This window comes from Phocoena phocoena, chromosome 9 (genome assembly GCF_963924675.1).
Source record: "Phocoena phocoena chromosome 9, mPhoPho1.1, whole genome shotgun sequence".
NCBI classification, from domain to species: domain Eukaryota; kingdom Metazoa; phylum Chordata; class Mammalia; order Artiodactyla; family Phocoenidae; genus Phocoena; species Phocoena phocoena.
This window is the reverse complement of record NC_089227.1, coordinates 31,963,758-31,987,084: the sequence shown is the minus strand read 5'-3', so window position 1 is coordinate 31,987,084 and position 23,327 is coordinate 31,963,758. Positions and strand designations below refer to the sequence as shown.

The 23,327-nt window shown below is 41.7% G+C and overlaps 1 protein-coding gene across 1 annotated transcript in view; it reads left to right on the top strand.

The window, feature by feature from the left end:
• The window catches only part of DNAH11 (dynein axonemal heavy chain 11), a 315,873-nt gene that overhangs the window by 280,815 nt on the left and 11,731 nt on the right, over positions 1-23,327 (top strand). The window contains 7 exon segments of the mRNA XM_065883652.1: positions 335-457; positions 4,014-4,207; positions 5,379-5,527; positions 6,373-6,500; positions 9,590-9,817; positions 14,678-14,869; positions 17,986-18,105. Of these exon segments, the coding sequence (XP_065739724.1) occupies positions 335-457; positions 4,014-4,207; positions 5,379-5,527; positions 6,373-6,500; positions 9,590-9,817; positions 14,678-14,869; positions 17,986-18,105 (1,134 nt within the window).

Below are 23,327 nucleotides of genomic sequence, written 5' to 3'. Positions count from 1 at the left end.
CTTTCTCAATTTGTATAACAAGCTTCAAGACAAGTTTGATCTAACAGTAGAAGGCTAAATATGAAAGCATATTTCAAATATGCTGCTAATAGGCACGGGTATTAAAATTGAAATAAACCAGGCTTCGTAATTATTTGCTATTCGATTTCCAATCAAGATTTTGAGATCACGAGCATAATCTAAGATTCCTTATTTCAACTACAGAACAGATATATATCTATAGGAATTCTCAGAAGGCTTACTTCTGTCTGTTCAATCATATCTGTTAAGTGGTGACTGCGTCCTTGATTTTGATGCAAGCCAAATGACCTTTTCAATTTTGTGTACTCTCAAGATTTTGCTGAGAAAGAAAGAGATAGATCCTCTTGAATTGGATTTGCTGCTTCGGTTCACAGTTGAATACGCTTACATGAGTCCTGTTGACTTCCTAACTCATCAGTCATGGAGCGCTATTAAGGTATGTTAGGAACATGATTTTTCAATTGCTAAATCTTGTTTCAAATCTCTGTTCTCTAAGATGTAGAAATGTAGTTTAAAAAATACAGGTGATATACACCATTTCCGTTGTAGATATATGCTATCTTTAATTTTTTGAAGAATTTCCCATACTCTTTTCCACAGTGGCTGAACCAATTTACATTTCCACAAACATCTACTAGTTTCCCTTTTCTTATTTGGAAGTAAAGGAACTTGTGACCTATTTATGGTTGGGAAAGTTGTTAATAAATATGTATAAAGTATAGGACCTTTGGTTAAAGTCGAGGAATATATTGGGTTGGCCAAAAGGTTCATTCGTTTTTTTCCGTAAATGGCTCTGGTAGCACTTAGTTGTCTTTAACTTGATTCAAAACCATTTTGTTAGATTGTATGTGACAGCTGTCATATCAGCGTGCATTTTAAAAAGAAGATTTATCGGGTTTCCCTGGTGGCGCAGTGGTTAAGAATCCGCCTGCCAGTGCAGGAGACACCGGTTCGAGCCCTGGTCCTGGAAGATCCCACATGCCTCGGAGCTACTCAGTCCGTGCGCCACAACTACTGGGCCTGCGCTGTAGAGCCCGTGAGCCACGACTACTGTAGTCTGCGTGCCTAGAGCTCGCGCTCTGCAACAAGAGAAGCCACCGCAATGAGAAGCCCGCGCACCGTAACAAGGAGTAGCTCCCGCTCACCGCAACTAGAGAAAGCCTGCGCGCAGCAACGAAGACCCAACGCAGCGAAAAATAAATTAATTAATTAACTAATTAATTAAAAAAAGACTTATCAGAATTGGTGAATCTGGGGCTTCCCTGGTAGCGCAGTGGTTGAGAATCCGCCTGCTGGTGCAGGGGACATGGGTTCAAGCCCTGGTCCGGGAAGATCCCACATGCCGGAGAGCAACTAAGCCCGTGTGCCACAACTACTGAGCCTGTGCTCTAGAGCCCATGAGCCACGACTGCTGAGCCTGTGCGCCACAACTACTGAATCCCACGTGCCTAGAGCCTGTGCTCTGCAACAAGAGAAGCCACCGCCATGAGAAGCCCGTGCACCGCAACAAAGAGTAGCTCCTGCTCGCCACAACTAAAGAAAGCCTGTGTGCAGCAATGAAGACCCAACAAAGCCAAAAAGAAGTTAATTAATTATTCAAAATTGGTGAATTTTTGTGTAGCCATTTTAATATTAAAGTTGGAAGAAAGAAAGCAACATTTTCAGCATATTATGCTTTATTATTTCAAGAAAGGTAAAAATGCAACCGAAATGAAAAAAGAGATTTGTGCAGTGTATGGAGAAGGTGCTGTGACTGATCGAACGTGTCAAAAGTGGTTTGCAAAGTTGCATGCTGGAGATTTCTCGCTGGACGATGCTCCACAGTCGGGTAGACCATTTGAAGTTGATAGCGATCAAATTGAGACATTAATTGAGGACAATCAACATTGTACCATGTGGGAGATAGCCGACATACTCAAAATACCCAGATCAAGCGTTGAAAATCATTTGCACCAGTTTGGTTATGTTCATTGCTTTAATGTTTGGGTTCTACATAAGTTAAGCAAAAAAACCCTTCTTGACCATATTTCCCCAAGCGATTCTCGACTTAAACGTAAGGAAAATGTTCCGTTTTTAAAACAAATTGTGACGGGTGATGAAAAGTGGATACTGTACAGTAATGTGGAACGGAAGAGATCGTGGGGCAAGTGAAATGAGCCACCACCAACCATACCAAAGGCCGGTCTTCCTTCATCCAAAGAAGGTGATGTTGTGTATATGGTGGGATTGGAAGGGAGCGTCCTCTATTACGTGCTCCTTCCAGAATACCAAACGATTAATTCCAACAGGTACTGCTCCCAATTAGACCAACTGAAAGCAGCACTCGATGAAAAGCATCCAGCATTAGTCAACAGGAAACGCATAATCTTCCATCAGGACAACGCAAGACCGCATGTTTCTCTGATGACCAGGCAAAAACTGTTACAGCTTGGCTGGGAAGTTCTGATTCGTCAGCCGTATTCACCAGACATTGCACCTTCGGATTTCCATCTTTACAAAACTCTCTTAACGGAAAAATTTTCCGTTCCCTGGAAGACTGTAAAAGGCACCTGGAACAGTTCTTTGTTCAAAAAGGTAAGAGTTTTGGGAAGATGGAATTATGAAGTTGCCTAAAAAATGGCAGAAGGTAATAGAACAAAAGGGTGAATACGTTGTTCAATAAAGTTCTTGGTGAAAATGAAAAATGTGTCCTTTATTTTTACTTAAGAAACAAAGGCACTTTTTGGTCAACCCAATGAATAATCTTTTTTCAGTTGACCTGTATCTAGTTTCTTTATTTTGTTTTCTTTTTTATAATATTTCTCTGCTTTTTCAAAATAGTTTTGTTAATTTATACAGCAATATAGTAATTTACTATAATTGTAAAATGTTTAAGCAGAGCAGAATGCTGTAGAGGAAAAAGTGGTAGTATTCTTCAACCCCAGTCATCAATCCTTTTTCCATTTTTCTGTTAGAAGATCCTATTATTAAAAGTTTATTCTCTGAGGCTCTGGAATTCCTCAGAGATGCTCATCATAGGCTAAGTTTCACCCTACTCTTTTTTTCTAAAGCAGAAACATTTCTATGTATTAAAAATAACTATGTTATTCCTTATTTTTATAGTGCGTTTAGATTTTTTTAAATATTGGTTTGTTTGTCTGCGTGGGCTCTTCGCTGCAGCGCACGGGCTTCTCTCTAGTTGTGGCGTGCGGGTTTTCTCTTCTCAAGTTGTGGCGCACGGGCACCAGGACACGTGGGCTCTGTAGTTTGCGGTAAGCAGGCTCAGTTGCCCCGTGGTATGTAGGATCTTAGTTCCCCGACCAGGGGTTGAACCCGCGTCCCCTGCATCGGAAGGCGGATTCTTTACCGCTGGACCACCAGGGAAGTCCCCTAGGTTTTATTTTAATAGCATTTTTAATTAGATTATTACTTTAGAATTACAAGTTCAAGTTCAGTAGTGTATCAGTCAGGCTCTCGGCAGAAAACAAATGGCACATGAAAGTGTGATTTTTAAGAAAAGTTGAACAAAGAGTATATTTTTATAATACGGGAATAAAGATGAGGGGACAAACCAGGGATGGGGATGGAAAAAGGTGGAAAAGGGGCAGTTACTGAAACTACTGAGAAATGAAGTTATGGGAGAGAGCCTACCTTTGGAACCTGTGGCATTCTGTAAAGAAACATAGCCACTGCCAAACTATGTCACCACAGGAAAGAGCTGGGGAAGAAATAACCTCGCCTCTCTTCTCCAACCCTTTTGCCAGTGGTTCCTATTGGTCAAACCCAACCCTATTGGTCAAACCCAACCAGGCCAGAGAACCAGGGAACTTTGTTCAAGCCATCCTTAGCAATCACCCTCTTTGCAGGGCAGGAAAGGGTACAGAGTAAATCTAGAGAGGAAACAAACACTATCCAGCACAAGTTACTTACACAGGGTTTGATACATTCATCTTTCTGTCAAACTCTGTGCTATTCTACACCCCATTCCCATCTGTTCCCCTACTGTATTACAGGCAGTAGCCCTCATGGAAGAGTTCCAAGGCCTAGACCGAGATGTGGAAGGATCAGCGAAGCAGTGGAGGAAGTGGGCAGAATCCGAGTGTCCAGAAAAGGAAAAGTTACCACAAGAGTGGAAGAAGAAAAGTTTAATACAGAAGCTGATTATTTTGAGAGCAGTGCGCCCTGACAGAATGACACATGCTCTCAGGTGGGCGCAGTTAGCACTTTGGGAAATGCAAGTTAACCTAGAGGAAACTTTGTCTTAAGGACTAGAAGTATCTGGTGGACGCGTTTATGGTTCATGTTCATGAAAAGTGATTCTGCAGAAATATTTATACTGCAATCACTACTTTTGTTCAAACCTGCTGACATTGAACAGTGCGCTAGTCTGTCGGCAGACTGAACGTATTCTTCCTGAAAAGCTTACTTCTGAAATCAATAGGGGAAACAGGGAACCTATGGAAATATTCTAGGAAGAGGGCTGGCAGAGTTCAGAGGCCAGGAACATGCATTACCCAAGTGTGATTCCCATTGTTTATATTTAGAGCGGCCCTTTGGCTCCAGAGATTTTGCACATCAAACAAAAAATGAATGCCTTTTGTGGATTCACTCATAGTCCTATAACTTTACAACCAACGGGATTTAAAAGCAGAAATGCCTGCCTACATCTTGGTTTAAGTGTCCCTTTCCTTTGCCCTTTTGGCTCCTAACTGGTAATACGGTGCTTAATTCTAATTTGAATTCAACGGTCAAAGGGTTCCCAGGTTCCTTCCCTAGCGAGCTGCTTTTTTGTCAGCAGTATTCACTTGCCTCAGGTTTTCTTCCTTGGCTTTGTCTGTTTAGCCAATTTTCCCTTTGCAGAAGCCCCCGCCACACCCTACTTTACAAGTTAATTCTGTTTAGTAGTCCTTACTTTCTGCTAAATCTGATGCTGCTGGCAAATAATCCCCGCTTATTTGAGCTTCCCTGTGTTAGAAACACCCCAAAAAGCATTTGTATATTCATGAGAAGCCCAGCAGGCTGGAAAATTGCACTGTGGCAAATCTAATGAACTGTTAATAAGTAACGGGGGCCCTGGCAGGGGATTTGGGGGATACAAAGCCATATGCAGGCTTTGGATGGTTCTCCGAGGAGAGTCTCGGTACACCCCCAAAATGGAAGGTAGGCTTCTGATTTTCAGAGCTTCTAAAGCAGAGAGGGATTTCACGGACCCAACTGCATAAATCTAGTGTGGATTCATATTGTCATTCTTACAAAACATCTCATGTAATAAACATAGTTTGCTTCCTTCCCGTGCCTGTGGTTTAAGCTGATTCAAGCTGTGACACTTTTCAAGGTCAGGAGCGCTGATCCTGTCTTTGGCATTATTCTTTTTACAGGAATTTCGTGGAGGAAAAACTGGGTACGAAGTATGTGGAGAGAACCAGATTGGACTTAGTTAAAGCATTTGAAGAAAGCAGCCCAGCCACCCCAGTATTCTTCATCCTCTCCCCAGGGGTAGATGCCCTTAAAGACCTAGAGATCCTTGGTGAGTGGCCGGGAGGCTGGCCACCCAGCCCTGCCTCTCACCCGTCTCCAACGCAGCCTTCTTTTCAGCTCGTAGTCATCTTAGTTGCTTTTTTCTTTTCTTTCTCATTTGTTGGAGATTGAGTGTATGGAAAATGTAAGGTTAATAACCCTGTAGTCTGGAGAAATGTTTAAATGGAACATTCCTCCGGTTGGCATAATGCAAGTTTCTTTTGTACTGTTCTCCACCTTTTGACTAGATGAGGGCCAGAGGGCAATTTTCCCTGTGCTCTTGTAATCTTGTGCCCCCTGTGACTAAATAATGGTCATTAGAGCAAGCCTATTGGAGTGTGAAAGGCACTGTCGCTTTGTGCTTTGGATTACTATCCCCCGCGACCTGCACGGAGAATTCCAGGTTAATAGAGCTGTGACCTGACTGCTGGATTCAAGCACAGCTTCACAAGGTGAGGGGCTCCTGCATTTACCCAATGAGCCAATCCGGTCAAAAAATGATGTGATATCTACCCCATGTTGCTCCTTTTTATGAGGGCAATGCTTTGCTACTCCTGCAAGAGTTTGTAAAGCTGGGTAACAATGCTTGCCATCTATCAAAATGTCAAAAGCTTTATTACCACAAAACCAGAGGAACTGATTCCCATAGGTTTTGCTAATGCTTGTGAGGAGGCAGCTGTTGAGAGCATGAAATGACGCTTGTTGAAACGACAGAGATTTAGTTTGGCTTCTTCAGGAAAGTGACCTGGAAGTTGGCGGCAGTGACCACAGATGAACATCGGACCGCAGGATTTCAGACTCTTCTCACCTCTCCTTGGTTCACTTTTCCTCTCGCCATGTTGTGTCCTCCCACAGGCGAAAGACTTGGGTTTACAACTGACTCGGGAAAACTCCACAATGTGTCTTTAGGACAAGGTCAGGAGATGGTGGCAGAAATGGCCCTGGAGAAAGCTTCCCGAGGAGGACACTGGGTCATACTCCAAGTGAGTAATTACGTTTTCCTGAAAACACTGGGAGTGAACATGGACGGGCAGTGCAGAGCACCCCTGCCCAGCGGGAATGAGCCTTTCACACAGCACACGGTGATCTGCTGGTGGGAGGTGTGGGGTTCTCTCAGCAGTAATGACACCTCCTAGGGTGACAAGGAGCTCTGCTGACAAGGATGACTACCATTTTTTGAGGGATTTTCTAGCCACTGTGCTTGAAAATTTTAAATATTACAGGGAGCCCCGTCGTTCTCCTGACTTACGGATATCTGGAACACTCCAATAGTGCTTGAGGACAGACTGGCTCGTATGGAATACCAAGACCGTTGGCATAATATCTCTCCTTTGTACGTGGCTTTAAAGTTGACAGAGTGTTTTTTCATATCTCATTATGTCACGTAACTCTGACTCTGCCCATAACTAGTTGTGTCGCATTCCCTTGGCTTATAAATTAAGAGGTTGAGTACTTGGTCCCTTTCACCTTTCTAGGACTCATATTTTGTGGGTCTATGATTCTACAATCTGGTGTCCTTTGGGGGTGGTTCCCTTCACTGGGGATTCTAGTGTCGACCGAAAAACAAAAAAACGGACAACGTGAGAGCTGTGAATTCAGTTTTATTTGGGACTTAATGAGGACTATAGCCTGGGAGACAGCCTCTCAGCTGTGAGGAACTGATCCGAAGAGGTAGCAGGGGAGAGGTCAGTATCTATGTGATTTTGGTGAAGGGGTACCTGCAGTCAGGCACACATCTCGGTTGAAGGTTGCTGCTAGCCACAAGGAGCAGATGTTTCCATTCATGATTTTAGTGCTTTTTCTAGGTATGAGAAGATGCAAGGAATTGAGTTCATAAAATTTTCTCCCGAAAATATCTATCCAAAGGCCTGTTCTACCAGATTTTCCCCGAGCACAGAAAGCCTCATTCCTGATCTCTGCCCTGAACTCCTTTCAGGGTGTGTTGAAAGTCAGCCCCTGCAGTGGCTAGTGACTTCGTTCATATAGAACCAGATGGCGAGTGACATTTTTTAGTTTGTACTAGCAAGAATCCAGGAACCAGTGGAGCCCAGGCAAGCTTTAGGGGGCACCTAGGGGCCGAGCTAACTCCAAGCTCACTCCTTCCTCAGCAGGGTGCGCCAGCTGTCTCAGCAGGTCTGGAAATGGCCATTTGACTTGCAGCACAGTGATCCCAAAGGTTCTTATTTATATGTCAGGCTCTTTACTAGGCAACTTGGAGGATAAATTATCTCTAATCATCACAGCAAAGTTGCAAGGGTAGGTATTGTCATCCCATTATAAAGGTGAGAAAACTGAGCTTCAGAGTGGTTTGGAGAGCCTCAAGGCCACACAGCAGGAAAGTGGCAGAGTCTGTCCGCCAGCAGGCGACGTTCTTTCCGCTAGCCCCCACTGCCACCCTCATGCAGATATGACATTGGCCTTCCTTAATGTCTCCAGTATCTGGGGTTGATGCATTCTGCGTTTCTGCTTGAAATAAAATTGGCTTCACTAAGAAACTGCCCAGTGTCCAAGAAGAATATAACCTTCTGGGAGAGTAAAACCTACCGCTTAGATGAGACTTCAGTATGGGGACTTGGGATGGTGTGTCCCTTCTGAGCCTCACAGAGTCGGACGGGTAATAGTGGAGGTTTTGTTTTTCCAGAGATAGCAGTTGTTGCTGGGTCCGTTGGGTAGATGCTGAGCTCTCCCCACAAAAGAGAACGTTCTTTGCGAGTTCTCATGCATCCGGCAGCTCAGACTGGAGAGAAACTGGGAGGGGTGCAGTCCTCCTCCAGAGAACATAGTGGTCAAAGTAAAATGTTTCTGTTATTTTTATATCTATGCTGTGCTACCCGTCACCCCCCTCCCCCAAAAAATGCAAGTTGTAAGTTTTACCATTAAAAAACGTCTCAAAAGACCTTATTTGGTGAAGGATCTCCTTTTGGGTATCTATTTTAGACCTTTGATTTTTGTTTTTAGTGGTAAGCCAGTAACTGAGAGTGTAACTTTCACTAGTTCTCTCCACACATAGAATAATTGGAGAGGAGAGACTATCCCAGGCTTTTTGGCAGCTTCTGAAGGTTTCTAGGATACATTTGATTGGCAGTTAAAAGAGAAGCATTCTTTGAAGAATGAGAAGCCCAGCATAATGGGAACTTGTTACATTGTTTGTAATTTACATTAAAGTCTGTCAGTGTAGGCAGATGATATGTATGCACATGTTAATGAGTTCCTAACCAAACTCTGCGCTGGTCAATTACTATGATCAGAGATAGCCCCTCTAAGGATATTTAGTTGGCGTTTTATCAAAAACCCACACTCCAGAGAAAACTATCACTAAGGTAGCAGACTGGCACTGTCTTTGTCTCAGATGCACACCAGATGATTTGTGAATTAATATAATGGAAAAAAATCATTTTTCATGGGCAAAATGGGTGGTTTTCAAGATATGTGTATTGGCTAAAAATGTCGCACAAACATTGCTACCCTTGGACAAATGGCCGCAAGAATCTAGCCGGTCTCAAAGCCAGTATCCTCAAGAATGGTCCCCAGGCTGGATTCCAAAGAATGCCAGTGTACAACGACGGCTCACTTGGAGATTTTTCTGTTCCCTGACTCCAAAGTCACTGTTAAAATATTGTTATGTTTGTTTCATATACTAATGAGTAGGAGTTTGAGTAGAGGAGATTTCCATCAGTAACAATGAAGCAGGGGATCAGGTGCGTTTCTAGCCTTTAGTTTTTATACTTGATTAAACTAACCCAGATAAGTCTTAGCAATTGAGTTTGAACTGTAACAAAGAAAAGTATCAAGAACTCCATCTCAGAAGTGATTGGCGGGTGTTGGAAGTAGGTGAGTGTTAGAAGGAGATTTTGTTTCACAAAGACAAACTGTAGTGATTTGGAGCACTTAAAGTGTTCAGTGTTCAATTCTGACTTGGTTTACTTTTTTGCCCTAATGCGCTAGTAAAGGAAACTTTAAATCGTGGTTCTCTGAGCTTTCAACTCATTCATGTACAGGAGAATGTTGTAATCCTATAATTTAAGTAATGTACTTCAGTCTCACAGGAATTCTAAACCATGCTGTTTTTCAGAATGTCCATTTGGTAGCCAAGTGGCTCGGAACCTTGGAGAAACTCCTTGAAAGATTCAGCCAGGGAAGCCACAGAGATTACAGGGTTTTCATGAGTGCTGAGTCTGCACCTACACCAAATGAACATGTCATCCCTCCAGGACTCCTGGAAAATTCCATCAAGATTACTAATGAGCCCCCCACAGGAATGCTGGCCAATTTGCATGCTGCACTCGACAACTTTGATCAGGTAAGAATGCAGAAGCGGCCTGGTCTGACACTGAAGTCAGGGTCTTCTCACAAGACTGTGAGACCTAAAACCACAGCCACACGTGTAACGAGAATGAACCACGTACCTTTCTGAGGAGCTTGCTTATTGAAGACAAACATGGCAGACTAGTATCTCTAACCATAGAAAGAGAAAAGGCCATTGTTCTTATTGACGTCGTTGAGAAGATCGATGACGCTAACGGTGACGTGGCAGGAGTTTTAGTATACGACTTAATATTTTGATCTGGTTTTGATATTAGTCAATTTAAAGCCCTTCTTTTTAGATTATATCCATCCTGCCTTCAGATTTACATTTTCATGTCCTTCCAAAATAAAACAAATAAATGAGTACCTTTATAACTTAATGATAGTTCTATTACCATTAGTCTCCTTGTTCAAATTATCACACGTCTGTGTCATAATCAAGTCTGTCAGTTTCCTTTGTTGCTATTTCTCTGAGCTCCCATTCCTTCCTCTAATTTCTTAGAAATCCTTGGTAAACAGCATTCTTATTAGGAGAAGTAGAATAAGCCCGAAAGAGGAAACACGTATGATGTGGTGATAAATATTCAGCCTCGTGTTAGAAATGTTATTATCCTCTATGAACCATGCCCACATGCTTAACTTTTTCTCTAGGTCCCTCTGGGCTAAGATGAGAAAACCAACATTATGAAGGCATTAAAATAACTGGCCACCTAAGAATATAGTTTTGAAGAATACAGTTAATTGCTCAATTCAATAATTGAGTAGTTTGTGCCTGTTTACCCAACGGGCTGTGTAAACAAAAGGCACTCAAAAACTCTGTTGAGTCTATTACATGTTTGAAGTATCCTTTTTTGCGAACTAAGACAGGCATGTATTTTATCTTCCCTCAATTTATAATTCCTGGCCATCTGTGACATTCTCAAGCTCTCTCTCTCAGAGTAAGTACAAAAGAGGACTTTGACGTATTTAAATAGGATTTGTCCAACTTCCCAGAACAATTGTCTTTATTTGTGAAAAGTGAGCAGTTCATGAGTAAACAGACTTCAGCCCAGTTGTCCTTCAGCTTTTTTTTGGTAAGCACCTCTCTGATAATCTGATAAAACTATGGATACTCTCCCCAGGGAAATGCACACTAAAAAAAAATGGTTGCATACAATCATAGGGATGACCAGATCCCCCAAAGCCTATGCATGAATTCCTTCCCCAGTTAAGAACAGCATGTTCTAGTTTATTTATGAAAGTATCAGTTTTTTTTTTTACTGCTACTTGGAAAACCCCTTACAATAATTGGTTACATTTATTGAAAAGGGTCTTAAGAACTTCAGGGGGGAATATTTCTTATCTACTGGAAAGGCTCCTCTGAAATATTAAGATTAAATTTGTTCATAAGTAGCAAAAGCAAAGCTAATCAATGTGATTCACTAAATAAACTTTCCATCAAACCTGTTCTAGCCCAAACCTGAGATTTTAAAGCTTTGTGACTACCTGGAGGGGTGGGGTAGGGAGTGTGGGAGGGAGACGCAAGAGGGAGGAGATATGGGGATATATGTATATGTATAGCAGATTCACTTGATTATAAAGCAGAAACTAACACACACCATTGTAAAACAATTATATGCCAATAAAGATGTTTAAAGAAAAAAAGATTCTAAAGAAAATCTAAAAATTTTAAGAGTCTTTTATGAATGCCGAACTGTTATTATGTTAGAAAAAAATGTGGGTTTTATTCAGATTATGTAATTCAAGGGTACTAGCCTGTGCTCCCTGGCTATCTGTGTATAGGTTTCTAGAACCCTTTTATCAGAATTATGAAAGAAGTACAAAACAACAGTGGCTTAAACAAGGTTAAAAAAGGTATTTCTGCCACATGAGAATTCAGGAGCTAGGTCATTCAGAGCTCCTTTGTGTCACCACAAAGTTGTCATCAACCCAGTTTGCTTACATTTCACCATCTCTAGGATGGGCTTGCCGTGGTCCCAAGTGGCAGTGAGGGTGGCAGCTCCCATAGCTGTGTTCCAGAAAGTAGGATGAGAGAAGGAACAGAGAGGATGACAAAGGGACCATGTTTGCTTTCTTGTAAAGATTCATTCAGCAAGTTAATACACAATACTTCTTTCAACTTATTGGTCAGACTAATTCACACTGCATTACCTAGCTGCAAGAGAGGCTGGAAAAGTAAATCTATCTTGGGCAGTGTATGCCCAGCTAAAAGTCAGCAGGAAGGCACTTTAGGGCGGGCAGATAGTGGTCTCCATCACAGACCTCCTCCTCTCCCAAGTCTCCTTGTATCATCCTGGATGTTCTGTGTCGCTGCCGTGGCCCTGTCTTGCTGAAGCCTGTGACGTGGACAGAGGGTGATGAATGCCATCTACCTTGGTTCTCATTTGGGTTAGGTAAATGGGTCCCAGTTGCTCCTATTGCCTGGCTGCCCTTCTTAGATGAGAAAAGCACCTAAGGGATCTAGACAAGTTAACTGTTCTGTTTAGGTATTTTCATTTTTCATGCTTTGATTTTCAAGTCAAATTAAATCTGTGCTCTTAATCTTCTCCCCAAGTCAGAATTGATCCTCGAATTTTGACATGTGTATTCATAGCGAACAAAGTGCATTTGATATTGATCCTTTATTACCTTGAACATTCTAGAATATTTATGTAAATATGATCAGTAAGTGACCAAGATGTAAAGGACCTTTTCTTTAGGATGCTGCCTACCTAACACTCTTTCAGCTCAGTAGCGCTGCCTCTTGAAGATGTCATAAATGTTTGGGCTCCCTGCATCCCCAGATAACCAGATTTTTGAAGCAAGAATGTAAATTTCTTTTTCTGTAAGATTTGCAGCAGAAACAAATAATGGTAATTGCGCATGTAAAATTGGCATCTGTGTGCATGCAACACTGTTATGTGTGTGTGGATGCCTGTTCTCTGTTCACAATGCTGTTTGTATATTTTCTGATACAAACACTTGATCACTTGCTTTGTAAAAATACAATTGACCTGAAGTGTAGAATGTTAGGTGGACTCGTATTTTTCTTAGGAATGCCTGATTCACATTTTCTTCTCATGTCATTTATATTATCAGAGCGTAATGAAATGGGCATTGACTTATGATTTTGGTTTTTTTAGCAGTGAGGCTAAACTCAGGTCAGTTATATGAAGTATATAGACGGAAGTAATGTCCTAACTGTAGTACTTGGGTTTTCCGTGGACTCTGTGTAATTCAGGGAGGGTGTTAGGTGACTTGTTAGATCATAAAATTTTGTCACTTCCATTTGGTCTCCTAGAAATGTCTTCCTTTTAAAAGCAATGTATTTTTATATCCTTCAACATTAATTCCACTTATGTGGTTTCCACTTTTCTTCTTTCACAAGCTTGCCTTTTACTTGAGGTTTAGCTGTGGAGAAGTTATTTGTAATGATTGTATATTTTTGAGCCCCATAAATTTCCTAGACGTGGCCTAGTCATTTAGAATAACCTAGTGATTTAGTTGGGTCAGCAGTGTATGTGGCCTGGCCAATTCTAGAACTGTATTTGGTGGTAACCCTGGATTCTGATGAAAGCGATAGAGAAAGAAACTAAAATGCTCTTCTGGTCCTGGACCAAGAGAACAAATCTAGGCTTGGTTTAGACTTTTACTGAAGGGCCTCTGGGAGGCCAGATCTGAGCTCCCACCCCAGACGGGCTAAACATATTTTGTATTATAGATGCCCACATTGTCAGATCCATTCAAATGTAGACCGGGTGTAATTTGACCGTTTTAAAGGACAAGGCGGGAAGGTGCTGTTTTGGACTCACCTTCCTCCGCTGCCCACCATCAGTTGAAGGAGTCATCCTCCGTTTTTCCTTGTTTGCCTCACAGGGCTGCCAGATTTGAGAATGGGTAAAGTACTACCCTTAAGACACAGATGGCTGTTTTTCACCTTTTAATTTTATGGCTTTGGGGGCCATAACCATATCAGTGTAGCATACCAGGTTTCCCTCTGCATTTGCAAAAAAATAATCTTACGGATCTACTCTACAGGACATATGTTTTCCAATCTTCCATATGCTGTTCTGTTATTCCAACAGTGAGTTTTATTTTCAGCTCATTGGAAGAAAACCATTTGTCGTGGTGGTTGTATTGTCAAGGGACAGTACAAAATGATAGTGATTCATACAAGATAATCTCTCACACGTAATTGGCAGCTCTGGTGCATGAGATCAGCCACACACCCACGCTTGTGGTGCCTCCACCGTACCTAACTCCCAGCTTCCAAGTCGTCCAGTCATCATCATTTGTAGCTTACAGGAAAGGGAAAAGAACGACAACCAGACCAAGCAATTTCCCTTTACACAAGTGACGTGAAAGTTGCATACGTCACTTCTGCTCAAACTCTGTTGGCAAAAACTTGGTCACGTGGCACATCTGGCTTCAAGAGGGGCTGGGAGATTGCTTTTTCATGAGTGGCTGTGTGCCCAGATAATCGGTATTACTATGGAACCAGGAGGAATGGAGAATTGGCATTAACTTATATTCCACTACAGTGATGAAATTAAGATGATGGCCTTTTGTCAAACAGATTGTACAAGAACATTTTTGCAGGGGATATTGATGTCAGGCAGTATTACCACTGGCAAAATGAATTGTCTCATTTTCTAGTGAAACAGAAGAATAATTGAAGCAAAATAAAAGCATTCCTCTTAAATCAACAGACTGGCAAATGCCAAACAGTCTTCTCTTATGCTCTCCTAGCTTAAAACTGCATGTTACCTCTGTTCTAGGTCTCCCTCAAAGTCCTCTGCAAGATGATTGAAAACTCAGACCCTTGCCCTTGGAAACCATACAGATGGATGATCAAACGTTCTTTCTTTTCTCCCAGGATACACTTGAAGTGTGCTCCAAGGGGCAGGAGTTTAAAAGCATTCTCTTCTCTCTGTGCTACTTCCATGCCTGTGTTGCTGGGAGACTGAGGTTTGGCCCCCAGGGCTGGAGCCGCTGCTATCCGTTCAATTCTGGAGACCTCACCATCTGCGCCAACGTCCTCTGCAACTACTTAGAGGCAAACCCTAACGTAAGTGCCAGTGGCCAGATAACCTCTTCCGAGGAGTGTACTGAATCTGTCAGTCTTTGGGCACTATCAAAATGGACCATAATTTCTCTTTCGAAGCTATTATTGAAATAGCTGACACTACGTATGCATCCTCTGCCAAGTGTGATGTTTTACAACAGTGGATGCTCGAACTTTATGAGATGGGTCAAGCCAGTTCTACATCAGCAGCTTAGTGCAAAAAAAAAAATGTCCTTCATTATGTTAACAAAAACAGTGGTTTACATGTGCATGTATGCCAGATTCATTAGGCAGGTAATGAAGCATTTGCACAAATGTGATTACATACAGCAATTCTGACAGTTCGTGACACTGCATCAATAATCGCTACAATTAGTTCTGATGACGGAAGCAATTTACAGCACGCCACATGTATAAATGATGGCGCATTTCCTGCATATGTCATTATTATGTATTAGGGATGCCACCTTGTTGTGACTTTTTCAGTAATGGTCCCCTTGATTTGAAGTTAAAGGTAGATGAATGATTTTATTTCATAGCTAAAATGTGTTCTACAGATGGGAACGGGAATGCTTCATCAAGAACATTTGTGTAAACTCTTATAAACTCAGTGACTGGATTTCAAGAAGGATGAATCATTTGTAAGGATATTCTGGCTTAGTCCTCATAAGGGAAACTTTTTCCATTAAGTTAAATCTGTTAAAATCGAGGTATGTTTGTCAGAACCAACCAGGCATGGTGCTTTAGGCCACACTTTCTATTAAAGGGCCTTTAAAACCATTCAACCGTGTTTCTATGTATAAATGGTTCTTTTTTGTTCTTTTGGTAATTATTGTTATCAAAGTTTTCTCAAGCTTTGAAGATGGTTTGACTACTATCTGAATATGTACACTTTGTACATAACATGGGTGTGTTCTCCCAAGGAATCCAAGATCAATGGCTTTAATATGGTATGTGATGATCACTGTTCCATATCTAGCATTTTTTTTAATTTATGAAATTCACTGTGAGCATACTTTGACCATTCTAATAAATACTATTTTGTGTTGATCTTAGCACATTTTGTTTAAAATGTTGCAGGTAGAATTGACTATTATAATAGTTCTGGAGAGTTCTGGGTAGAAAATGAAACAGACCACTGAGTACTTTTATTCAAGTCCTTCATTACTGTCCCAGGAGGCTGAGGCCAGGAATATTATCCTATTTCAGCTGGACCCTGTACACAGTTGAGGTGGGAACGAAGGGGAGCAAGAGAGGGGTTGACTCATGTTCCTCTCCGGCTCTCACATCCCGAGGCTCGGCAACACCAGTTGGCCGATTGAATCGTGCTGTGTCCTGCTGCTTCTCCCACGGGTGTCCCAGCATCAAGACAGCTTTAGGTTTTAAACACACGCTCTTGTGTCTCAGATGTCTTAACCCAAGTCATTCACCACACATCACATCACGAAGCAAGTTAGTTAGATCTGGGAATTAAGTTGACGTGCCCACATAGTTTGGTTGTACAAGATGCCCTTTTCCGGAACGTATATGTATAAACTTGGAAGTAGGCAGATGATAGATGATATTTCGAGTCATGAGATTAGATGAGATCATCAAGGTTACAGAGTGTAACTGAGAGATCTAAAGATTACGTCTTAGGGAATGCCAACGTTTAACTATTGTAAGAACTTCGATATTTTTCCATATGAATTTCGTAAGTCTCACCATACGGAAATTCTTGAATGTAGGTTGGAAGGCTTTAATTGAAAACATCATTTGGTTGTTTACATTTAAGGTTGGGGATGGGGCTATGTAACGTCTGACTTTGGTTTTACAAAGCCTAGAGGGAGTAGGAAGAAAAATTGTTTTTCTGTAGCAGTACCTTTCTCCCACCCTGTGGAGTACAGTTTGGGGGACATGCCCAAGAAGACCTCTACTGAGTAACAACAAGTTCACATTTTTTTCAGGCTGTACCACTGTGCCAAGGGAAGGGTTACAAAAAAAAAAAAAAAGTATTTGTAAAAAAAGATTTGTGGGAAGGAAATCAATTATTGAGAAGAATAGATCCCTAGCTGATTAAAATCTTGAGGGAGCTATATATCAGATAATAATGTATAGCAGGCATTAATTAAATGTGATCAGAGAAATAAAGAGGTCTCTGTTTCCCATCCATTTCTGTTCTATGGGAGGTAGTCCATGGCATGGCTGAGAGAGCATGGTACAGTGTAGCCACTTTAATTTTTCATTCACATCCAAGTGGCTTAAAAGGAAGACGTTCATTTATTCAAATTATTCAAATTCAAATAAAGTTGTAGCCAAGTACATTGGAATAGTTGAAGCAATTTTACTTGTTCTGTCACATCATGAAACAAATGAAGGCTATAATTAAGTTTTTACTTGAACTGCTGGGAGGCAGTATACTGCCCCCGAGGGTATAAAGGTTTCTGTCTCGAAAGGCTTCATCATAAACTGGCATGTTTTGCAAACCCAGAGGAAGCTAAAGGGTAGCAAAGAGAGGCTTCAAACCCTGCGAAGCCAAATAAAGAGGAGATACGGTGATTCCTTGAATAAAACATACTACAGGCATTAGTTACAGCACTTGGAACAGTCATGGAGGCCAGTCATGCCACAGACCGAGCCCTCAAATCAGTCAGTGGCAAACGGCTTGGTTTGCCTGGACTTTCGGAAGGTGATGGAATTCTAAGTAACACCCGGAATTCAAATTGTATAGGTTTTTCTTTCTTTTCCCTGATTGAGATCATAAAACCTGGTATAAACCAGATCATAAAAATGTCATCCCTCAAAGGCCCTATGAACCGACACCCTCTTGTGGTTTTTAGATGAGGTTCTGAATGTGTAAACCTTAACTGCATAACATGTTCTAGGAATAATCCGGTTTGCTTTAAAATCTTCATTAAAAGCTCCGCTTCATTAAAAGCTCACTGAATGTATTAAAACGCACTGAAAATAATTCTCAGCCAATTCAATCCTGGCAATGCAGACAATTCCTGAACCTCTTTTAAATGCTCCTGTAGGTGGGGGCTTGTAGAGAGGCGCTTGCTGCTGACTGACTGTTCGGAGGCAGGTGCCCCGAACCCGGAAGTGAGCGTTTGCATGATTCCCCTCCCCTCTCCCGCCAGGTCCCATGGGAAGACCTCCGTTACCTCTTTGGTGAGATCATGTACGGGGGCCACATCACAGATGACTGGGATCGCAAACTGTGTCGGGTGTATCTAGAAGAATTCATGAATCCCTCTCTGGTAAGACATTTCTTAAGTCATTTCACAGAGGAGAAAGTTCTAGTAAGATTCTTTTTTAACTTTTTATTTTATATCGGAGTAGAGCTGATTACCAATGGTGCGTTCGTTTCAGGTGTACAGCACTGTGATTCAGTTATACATACACGTTATCTGTTCTTTTCAAAATTCTTTTCCCGTTTAGCTTGTTACATCATATTGAGAGGAGTTCCCTGCGCTATACAGTAGATCCTTGTTGGTTATCTGTTTTAAATATGGCGGTGTGTGCATGCCAATCCCCTAACTATCCCTTCCGCCCACCCTTACCCCCCTGGTAACCAAAAGTCCGTTCTCTAAGTCTGTGAGTCAGTTTCTGTTTTGTAAATAAGTTCATTTGTATCACTTTTTTTTTTTTTTTTTTAGATTCTGCATATAAGCGATAGTTTGCTTTCTCTAAGAATTTTTCAAACTGATTTCACTATGTAAATAATTCTTGAACGTTATTGAGGATTCTTGGCCTTTTGTGAGTATATTCTGGCACACCTTCCAGGGAGTTTGGAAGTTTGTTAGAAGTGTAGGCTCTTGGGCCCCATGCCAGACCCACAGAATCCGAATCTGTATTTTAGCAAGACACCTCCCTGCCACCACCGCAGGTGGTTTCTGTGCCCACGTGACTGTCCCATGCACAGACTCACTGGATCTTTGAGATAACCCCGTGAGGTACACAGCACTGACACTGTCACCCCATTTCATAGACAAAGAGACTGGGTCACGGTGATTTGCCCCAGGTCTCCCAGTTATCCCAGGCAGGGGCTCTAGCCAGACGTATTGATTTCAATTCAGCGGCTCTGATGCAAGTGAACTCTACAGTTCCTTCTCTGGCACAGAAGCCATGGAGTATTCTAAATTTTGATCACTAACTCCTAACTAAATATGTGCTCAAGAAAACGGCCGTGATGTGAGAGGGCAGTTCTTCCTTCTGTGAGGAAGGGGCAGAGCTCCCGTGTACTGGAGTTTAAAGAGGCCAGGTACCCTTTTCCCATTTCTCATCTTACTAGCCCTATGTCTGTGTATACCAACACACCCACATGGTTTGTGACTGGTGCTGTGTTTTCTGGAAAAAGCACTCAGTCCTTGTTTTCCATACTGAAGTAGCTGAAAGTGGTGGCATACTTTTCTCATGTCTCTCTCCAAAGGTTTCCAGGTTCAAGGCCATTGCCTTGAAACCCAAGGCACCCTCCACCGTGCCATCTCTACTCCCACTTGGGCAAGACACCAACTGTGTTTAGAGCTGTGCCGTGTATTTTTTTAAAAAATAGTTTGAGCAACCTCCTGTTTATAATTTCTTGAGAACTTCATCTCCTAAAAGTATTATGCCTTCCTCAAGTCCATTTTGAGAAGTAATATAATCATGTATTAGAAAACATGGTGTACTGTAGTCTCATATAGAAAATTGAGGACAGATTCTTTTTTTGCTACTTTTAATAATGTTAAACAATTTGGGGACAAGGCAGGGAAAAAAAAAGACTTTCTGCCATGTGACCATTATTTGTTTCTTTTGACTGTGAGTCTCCTGGTCTTTCCTTAGTTCTAATGAGCAAGGTTTCAGGGGTCAGAAAGACACTTTCAATTTAGCACAATTGGAAGTCACTCCTCAGAAGAGGTCTGGGAGTACGTTACCATGGAGATGGGAAAGATAAACAGGGTCGGGTGTGCTACCTTTACAGAGGCTGATTTCTCTGAATGATGGTGGAGGTCAAGGGGCAGAGCGACAAACTCACTCTGCTCTTCCCTCTCTGGTTCTGGCCCGAGGATGAGAGTGAATTACTGTTGCCAACCGAGACAGTCCATTAACCTTCACAAGCCTGAACTCCCATTCACATAATTGTAAAGTAAATATAGATGATGCAACCTGAGGGGCATCTCTGGTGTGTACATTAGCCCTTTAGAAATTTAGGTACCTGCCCTTCCATGCTGCTCTGGTGAGGTTTTCAGGATGGAGATGCTCATTTGCAGTCCTGCATCCTCACCAGAAAGCACTACCTTGTCAACTCACCAGAGCAAGTTAAAGCACTGACTGGTTTGGTGGCAGAAACTGCAAAATCCCAGTTATTTTGTTCTCATACGGATATTTCCTGCTTATGCTGTTTACGTTATGAGGAACTTAAGCTAACACTTCAGCATCTTGCAGGATGTCTTTTTGCCGCTTCTCACATCGGTTAACTTATTTGGCAATTAGTGTCTTTGGTTACATGGGCACGTGGTCAAACCTTGGAATGCTTTCAGTGGCTTTGTCCTGTTAGGAGGATGAATGAGTTTCTTGTTGGGTAAATGACACGGCATTTAGAGAGGGCTCCCCAACGGCAATGTGCTTTAGAGGGTTCCTGGCCAAAGGTAGGGAATTATAATTAATATTCTTCTCTCATGTAAGGTGCACACTTGGCAATGCTAAACAAGTAATACGGTAAGTTACTTTTGGAAAATAAGGTATCAGGTCACCTGAAAGCTGTCAGAATTAACAGCTTAAAAGTTGGGCTCTGAAGTAAAACAAAATGACAAAAAAGCTCGGGTTCAAATTCAGTGCTCCCTTGTGTTTGCTGTGCAATTTTAGATACATCACGGAACCTGAGCCTCTGCTTATTCATTTGTGAAAGTAGGGTACACAGTAGCAGTCACTCAGCATCCTCTCCTCAACCTGCCCCAGTCCCCAGCACCAGGCAACCGCTAATCTACTTTCTGTCTCTATAGATTTGCCTAGTCTGGACATTTCATATAAATGGAATCACACAATATCAGGCCTTTTGTGTCTGACCTCTTTCACTTAGCATGTTTTCAAGGTTCATCCACGTTATAGCATGTATCAGTACTTCATTCCTTTTAAGGGCCAAATAGTATTCCATCGTATCGATACACTATTTTATTTACCTGTTCATCAGTTGATGGATATTTGCGTTGTTTCCACTTCGGGGCTATTATGAATAACGCTGCTTTAAATATTCATATATGTGTTTGCATGGACATACATTGCCACTTCTTTTGGGTATATACATAGAAATGAAATTATTGGATCATATGGTAACTCTATGTTTAATGTTTTGAGGAACCACCAAACTGTTTTCCAAAGTGGCTGCATCATTTTATATTCCCACTGGCAATATACGAGGGTTCCGTTCTCTCCACGTCCTCACGGTGGGTGTGAAGTGGTATCACATTATAGTTCTGTTTTGCATTTCCCTGAAGACTAATGATGTTGACCATCTTTTCCTGTGCTTATCAGTCATTTGTGTGTCTTCTTTGGAGACGTGTTAATTTAGAACTACTGATTCTTTGAGGCCTAACAATAACCTTATCAAACAGCCCTCCCCCAAAGGCAGGACAGGTGGCCACGGTGCAGAGTTAGGGTCCCATCGGCAAGAAGCAGCTTTTCATAAAAGCCTCTCAGTGGGATGGGAGAAGGCTTGGATTTAGAAGCAGGATTCCCAGAGCTCCTTGAGTATGTTGACATTCTCACAGATTTCTTAAAGTAAGAGAACAGAAGTCTCTGTGTGAACTAAGCCTTGCTTATCGAGCTTTACTTGTTTGACATCATAGTAGGAACTTACAGTAGGACATTCTCAGGTTTTGTTTTTCCTTCTAGAAAATTAGGGTGTGCTTGAGGTAATCATGTCTGTTTCTAGGGCACAGGAAAGACTAAAACTAACCTTTGTAAAAGGCTGCTGTGTGCCTAGCTATTTGCATACATTGTCGTTAAATTCTCATGGCCACAATCTTTAGGTTGCTATTAGGATCCTTATTTTACCGATGAGATTGAAGCTCAGATAAACTGTCATTTTTTGAAAACCACCAAACCGTTCGGGGGCCGGGGGAGTGGGGGGAAACTGAACCAGATCTGTCTGGCTATAAACCTAGCCCTTCCCATTGACTTTGCTGTTTGCCTTTGCTTTGCTCACTGCCCAACATGGGGAAGGCACTCTTCACATATTTGTAAACAGACTGCCTAATTGTCTTTCCAGAAAGCATGGACCATTTGCACTCCCACCAGCATTCTACGAATATTCACTCAAATGTCCAGTCCCCAGGCATTTTGAAAAGTTCCAAGTGGTTCTACTTTTCGGTTACTTTCTTTGCTTGAAATTCTGTTTTAACTTTGGCTGCATTGAAAAACAATTAACTGTGGCTCTTAAATTTTCTTTTAACTATTGAGCACTAATAGGGAAAATCAAGTCCTTGTTTGTAGGGAATACCTTTTGGCTTGGAGATGTTTAGTCTAACTTCTGGTTTTAGTATTCATATTTTGTGTCCACATTTTTATTTTGGCTAATTTATCCAGTAATGGTGAGGTTAAATCCCCTTCACAGTTTTGTTTTGGTCACGCTGAGTCAGGTAAAATTTTAATTTTGATTATTTTGATATATAAATGTGAAATGATAGGAAATGTGAATACATGAATAAAACAAGCCTAGCTGATGGATACTGGTCACGAGAGAGTCTGCATTGCTCCTTCTCATGTTTACTGGGTCCAGGTCTGTCTTTCTGGCAATACGAAAGACTGGATAACTTGAAAATCCTCCCGATACAAAATAAAAATAGAAATTCTGACTTTAACATTTAAAGTGCCTTTTGGAATTCAGGAGAGCAATTTAGCATCATCCCTAAGGACATGGGCTCCCTGGGCAATGTGGGATTGCAGGTTTGAGGAGGAAGGAACGAACTGCCACTACTCACAGATGACATGATTGTGTAGAAAGTCGCGCTGATTTTGTCTCCATTGGACTGTGAGTTCCTTAAGAAGTAGGTCATACGAATCTCTTATACGTCCACAGCTGACTGGGGTATACTAGGTGATCAGCTCATACGATTGAATGAATTAATGAATAGTCGCTTTGTCTCCAGGTGATAGTGAGGGGACCAGATAGCATGGACATACACAATTACAGAGACAAACCCCATTTTCAGAAAATGATTTTAAAATTCTAGGCCTAAAATAGCTACATTAGGTGATGGTTTTTAAAAACTAGCATTCCCTGTACATTTAAGTGCATGTAGACAGAATTCACAGCAAGAGAGGCAGGGAAAATTAAGAAGTGTAATGGTCCCCTGGGAACTAAAGAACAATCAGGGGGAAAAAAAATCTGAGATTACACTGAGTTAACCAGAAAAGTATAAGCGCTGGATTGACTGCGTTTATAGCTGGTCAGAGACTGAGGCCCATAAATCGTGTAGTTACATTTTGGTATTTCTGCTTG